Source organism: Drosophila yakuba, chromosome 2R (assembly GCF_016746365.2).
Source record: "Drosophila yakuba strain Tai18E2 chromosome 2R, Prin_Dyak_Tai18E2_2.1, whole genome shotgun sequence".
In the NCBI taxonomy this organism is placed as follows: Eukaryota; Metazoa; Arthropoda; class Insecta; order Diptera; family Drosophilidae; genus Drosophila; species Drosophila yakuba.
Genome location: NC_052528.2, coordinates 20273649 through 20279860, shown reverse-complemented (window position 1 = coordinate 20279860; position 6212 = coordinate 20273649). Strand labels below are relative to the sequence as shown.

At 44.7% G+C, this 6212-nt stretch overlaps 1 protein-coding gene across 1 annotated transcript; it reads left to right on the top strand.

The window, feature by feature from the left end:
• Positions 1-2162: 2162 nt before the first annotated feature.
• On the top strand, positions 2163-6045 carry LOC6531560 (polypeptide N-acetylgalactosaminyltransferase 1). The gene is made up of 4 exons (XM_015195931.2): positions 2163-2218; positions 2301-3251; positions 4183-4704; positions 4832-6045. Exons 2-4 carry the CDS (start codon positions 2590-2592, stop codon positions 5451-5453), a joined length of 1806 nt encoding a protein of 601 aa, XP_015051417.1. The 5' UTR covers positions 2163-2218; positions 2301-2589; the 3' UTR covers positions 5454-6045.
• Positions 6046-6212: the final 167 nt, after the last annotated feature.

The following is a 6212-nucleotide window of genomic DNA, read 5'->3' as shown; positions in this document are numbered from 1 at the left end:
ATCCCAATTCTGTTATTATCCGCCGTTGACTGCCCATTTCCATTGATGGGTGGTGATCGTTAGTCGACCATTTCTTGGCTGCCTGTGTGATCTTCAGGGTCATTTAGATTTAATAGATTTCTGCGGCCCGAGTCATTATGGCTGGCACCTTAACCGCAGTCGACTCACATGTGGAACAATGTCTGTTAGTGGTTTAATAGTTTTTAACCCTTTTTTCCATTTTTTATTGTTGTACGCGCTTTAATGAGACCTCGTTGGGGGCTTCAGCCGCACTCATTATTGAATAGAGTAATTTTAAAAAATTATTTATCGAGCACTTCTGCTATTTACACAAAAACATATTTGCGGACTCTTGAAGGGGCGCTTCGTATTTCAGTCCGGTTGCGGCTCATAACACTTAAGAGCCAACTAATTCGACCTCAGGCCATTAAGCATTTCACAAATGTGCTGAAAATGCATAATTTTCGGTGGCGATAATAAAAGAGTATTTCAAATTTAAGAGGTGTTAATTTTTTCGACCGAAGAAACTAATCTGTTTCAATGCCGGACTCGCTGCATTTTTACAAACTCGTATTTTAAGGTCGCACACGAAATGAAATTCGAAAATCTCGTCTGGCTCAGTGTGGTAAATATGTATGTATATGCATATATCTGGCTCTTTTTGCTCCATCTTTCTTTAGTTTTCGGTGACTAAAACAAAGGCCCCATCCCACTGAGCCCAACGCTGAGCCGCAGAGTAACGTATTTCCTTCCTAGTTTTTGTCGCTCAAAGCCATTAGGGAGTTTTAGCGAAGATTGGCAAAACAGTTGTTACCTTTCAGCGACTCAACGGTTGCTTCCCACAACTCCAAGCCGAAACTCCAATTACCATGGCTGTGGAGCACTTTGAACTTTAATTTGGCTGCTGGGTCGCCGATCTGTGGCGCCCGGTGGCGCCTCCCGCAGCGACACCAATGCGTATACGTAACGTATTAATTATGCGGCCCAAGAGCTCACTTAAAAACAACAAAAACAGCAACTGGCACTTTGGGAGTCGTACGTTAATTAGCCAAATTAATCACAGACCCCCAACGAAATGGGGCCAACCTTGTTGGCATCAATTCGAACCATTACAAAATGAAAGTTGCGATGAGAACCAATCTCAATTAGAATTCAAATGAGATTTAAACAAGCCACCAGAGACACATTCCATTCCACTTGGCAACATGTGGTTGCATGTTACGGCTCCGACTCCGACTCCGGCCAAGAGGCGTAGCAACAAGTTTTTAATGGGATGGATACCCATTTGTTGCCCCTTAACAACAAATGAACATGCCATTTGTGCATTAAGTGCCGGCCGAGGTGTCAAGTGCGACAGTCAGTCGGTCAGTCCCTTTCGTTTTCAACGGTACTCGAGGGCAGGAAGTTTTGTGATTTAAATTTCCGCTTTTTTTCGCAGCTGATGTGACAACTATGTGGCTTGGCATGCTTGTTGGTTATAAATTATAATTATTAGTTATGGACTCACACATAAAATTGGGTACAACCTGAATGGCAGACACTCCTCCTATACTTCTTAGTATATCATTAAAATGGCAATTGCGTGCATAGTTACCATCTAATACCAAGAACTTGTCGGCTTGGATAATTTTATTTAGGATAAGTGCTTTGGCGCTGTGCTCATATACATATGTATTTAAATTTGCAAATATCGAAACATTTGCAATATCATTTATTTTGCATATATTTAAAACCAGTAATAACGACGGAAAGGTTGCATATTGAAGTAGACTGTTATATAACACCGTTTTGGTAAGGAGGTTTAAGTCTTTACTAAATGTAAGTTACATCTACTTATAGTAAAAAAAAGTAAAATTATTTTTAAAAATAAAAATCTCATAACGAAATCTCATTTGAAACTAAAAAAATATTTTATACATTTTATTTGCATAAATACATTGTTAAAAATGCTTTTATAATAAATAGAAGAAGTTTTCGACCCACTGTGCACAAAATGTACAATACCATTGTTTTAAATTTGTGTACAGCACCTGGGCGCCTACTACCGGTATACACAAATATTAATAGTTAATACTATTAATTTTCTATTTGAAAATGTTAACCAGGAGTTTTTTAGCACTGTTGACCCACTGTGACAGTGCTGCAAAGCGGCGACTTAACAGCTGTTGCTGAAAATGCACTAACGCTTGAAGCAACAGCGTATAGAAAACATGCCCGAGTAAGTTTTCGTTGTTTTTTATTGTTGTTGTGTTTCATTTGTTGTTGCGGCAGTCGCGCTTAGAATTAATATTGCCATTTAGTCTAGTTTAAGCCACTCCACACAGCGGCGGTGTGCGGCGCTCAACGGAAAGCGGGAATAAACTGGAATTGTGGGCGAACCGAGAAGCCACGAATCATACATACAAAGTGTCTGGATTTTTCACCAGCGAATCGGAGTTAAATGATCATCGAGTAGTGAATTAATTCGGACAGCGGACAGCGGACGCACACGATCCGATCCGCAGAGCCACTTTTGAGTGGAGTGACAGATAGTGCTACCTCAGAATCCCAGATACCACCAGTCCCAGTCAGAAGATATTTTAAGTCAACATGCTGCCTCGGTTCCGTTCCTTCTACGGCAAACTGATCATCTTCATCCTAGTCGCCCTCTGCTTCATCCTCTACAGCAAGGTGCAGCAGAATGGTTCAGCAGAGGAGCCACCTGTGGCGCCATCCATCCGAGTGGCCGCTCTGCGAGGTCACGGACGCGAGCGGTACGAGGCGTATAGCGACAGTGAGAACGAGATAGCCCGACCGGCCACCCAGTCGCCCTACGAACAAATCATCCAACTGGATCTGCAGAAACAGAAGGCGGGACTCGGTGAACAGGGCGTGGCAGTGCACCTTTCTGGTGCCGCCAAAGAGCGAGGCGATGCCATCTACAAGAAGATCGCCCTCAACGAGGAGCTAAGCGAGCAGTTGTCCTATAACCGAAGTGTCGGTGACCACCGGAATCCGCTGTGCGCCAAGCAGCGTTTCGATGCTGCCTCCCTGCCCACCGCCAGTGTGGTAATCATCTTCTTCAACGAACCCTACTCCGTGCTGCTGCGGACCGTGCACAGCACGCTGAGCACCTGCAACGAAAAGGCTCTCAAGGAGATCATCCTGGTGGATGATGGCAGCGACAACGTGGAACTGGGCGCCAAGCTGGACTACTATGTGCGCACGCGAATTCCCGCGGGGAAGGTCACCATTCTGCGCCTCAAGAACCGGTGAGTTGTAGCTACAAGGTGGCTGACCCATAAAAGTCGAACTGCCGTTACTCTACTAAATGAACAAATGTATCTGGAATATGTGTGTGCGCCACAAGCTACAGAAAAAGCTGTTTGGATTTTCCCATAGGGAGGAATAGGGAGAATACGTGTGTTATTATCGCAAGATAGTAAATAATGAAAAAGAATTTCAGTGAAATTCCGTTTTTATAGGTGTTAAATATTGACTTGATTAGTGGCAAAGTTAGTAGTTATACTTGCCCATTCAATTTCAATACGACCTTTGGCATATGCAAATACTAGGTGCTAGACTTAAAGCATGCTTTCGTGTTTTTTGAGATACAATTCGAAGCATTTATCTCACTAGTTTAGCTATGAATTGAAATCTGCATATTAAAAACGGAAATCAAGTATATACAAGTTTCTAAATTGTTGTTCACAAGTGCAACTGTGCATAACAGGTGAAAATTTGACACCTAGATCGTTTCCATTATGGCCCATAGGCTAGGAAAAGTTCAGTAATTTGGCTAATCGAAACGCTGACGACTTGAACTCATTTGAATAACTTGTTTGCCCTGTCAGACGCGCATGGAGCATCTTCTTTTTGGCCAGAACCGACAAACGCTCAAAAAACCAAAAACTAAAAGCCAAAAAAAAAATGAAGAGAAGAGAAAACCAGTTCGTCAAGTTACGATTATGTGTGTTGGGCTTGACTTTTTGTAACTCCCATACCCAGACTCGGTTTCTGCGTGCATTACACTGGCCAACCCGTGAGCTTTGCCGACTTTCGGATGACTTCATGCGGTGGATGCCATGTAGGCTGGTGTTAATCGTGCTTGGCAGACGATCGAAGGTTTTCGAATGACCCAATAAATTTGTTTTGTTTTGCCCTTCACATAGCTAAAGAAAGTTTTCGCCCGTCTCTTTGCAGATTGGGCTTGATTCGTGCCCGATTGGCCGGAGCGCGAATCGCCACAGGGGATGTGCTCATCTTCTTGGACGCCCATTGCGAGGGTAACATTGGCTGGTGCGAGCCACTCCTGCAGCGCATCAAGGAGTCGCGAACGAGCGTGCTGGTGCCCATTATCGATGTCATCGACGCCAACGACTTCCAGTACAGCACCAATGGCTACAAATCCTTCCAGGTCGGCGGTTTCCAATGGAACGGCCACTTCGACTGGATCAATTTGCCTGAGCGGGAGAAGCAGCGCCAGCGACGCGAGTGCAAGCACGACCGGGAGATCTGTCCAGCATACAGTCCCACTATGGCTGGTGGACTGTTCGCCATAGATCGACGCTACTTCTGGGAAGTGGGCAGCTACGACGAACAGATGGACGGTTGGGGTGGTGAGAACCTGGAGATGTCCTTCCGCATCTGGCAGTGCGGCGGCACCATCGAGACTATTCCTTGCTCCCGCGTGGGACACATCTTCCGCGACTTCCATCCATACAAGTAAGCCAAAGGAACTAGTATTTATAATTTATAATTTATGGTCAAGCTGACCTTCAGTGGGAGATATAGTAACTTTATTGTCATCTCTTTTGCTGTATTATAATGAGCTCATTTAAATTCTTTCAAGATTCCCCAACGATCGCGATACGCACGGTATTAATACTGCCCGCATGGCTTTGGTGTGGATGGATGAGTACATAAACATATTCTTCCTCAACCGGCCAGACCTGAAGTTCCACGCGGACATTGGCGATGTTACCCACCGAGTAATGCTGCGCAAGAAGCTCCGCTGCAAGAGCTTCGAGTGGTACCTGAAGAACATCTATCCGGAAAAGTTTGTGCCCACCAAGGACGTGCAAGGCTGGGGCAAGGTGCACGCCCTGAATTCCAACATATGCCTGGATGATTTGCTGCAGAACAATGAAAAGCCCTATAACGCCGGCTTGTACCCATGCGGCAAGGTGTTGCAGAAGTCGCAGCTATTCTCCTTTACCAACACAAATGTTCTGCGCAACGAACTAAGCTGCGCAACCGTGCAGCACAGCGAGTCTCCACCGTACCGGGTGGTGATGGTGCCCTGCATGGAGAACGATGAGTTCAACGAGCAGTGGCGGTACGAGCACCAGCACATCATTCACAGCAACACGGGCATGTGTCTGGACCACCAGGGACTGAAGAGCATGGACGACGCCCAGGTGGCGCCTTGCAATCCCCACAGCGAATCCCAACGATGGACCATTGAACACTGAGGAGATGAGGTGTAGCGGGGGAATGGGATGGGGACCAAAGCAACTGAGAGATACTGACTAACGCCGACTGAACGGAACTCGAATTCAAATTAGAACAACCCTTTTGTAAATACATAAATCGAATCCTAGAATTATATATTTTTTATACACAAATCGTGTATAATAAGAAGAGATGGGGTAGCTAGTGCAAATCAAATCCAATGGAATCAAATCAAAAGAGAAAACAAGCAAATCAAACGCAAACGAGTCATTTGGAAAGCTAATAACAATTAAATGTGTGTTGTGTACTTTGTGTGTATAAATATAATATATAAATAGAGCAAGCTGTAAGAATAGAGAGTCGAACCATCCTATGTAAATGATATAGTCGCCATGTGATCGTGTAAGGATGTAAGGCAGGGTGTGGAACGATTGCATTCCATGGCCAGGGATTCAACAAGGAGCTCTCCTGCGTGAGAGCATCCAGCAATAACCAACTATGTAAACTGTAAACTAAAAGTGTTGTAAGCATTTATCTACTAACATAACCATTTTGCCATTTGTTTTCATTAATAAAAAACGTCCGACTGGAGGATGTACATCTTCAAACGAACCATTAGTAGCCTCACTTGGGTCGAAGGTGTTGGGCCAACGAAATGTAACCAGTTAGTAGCAGTCAAGGCCGAGCTCGGCGTTATTATCGCAGTTACTGCTTGTTGACCCAGCAGCGACAGGTCCGAATTTAGCCCCCAGCTGTGAAATTAAAGCCAACTCCATTGA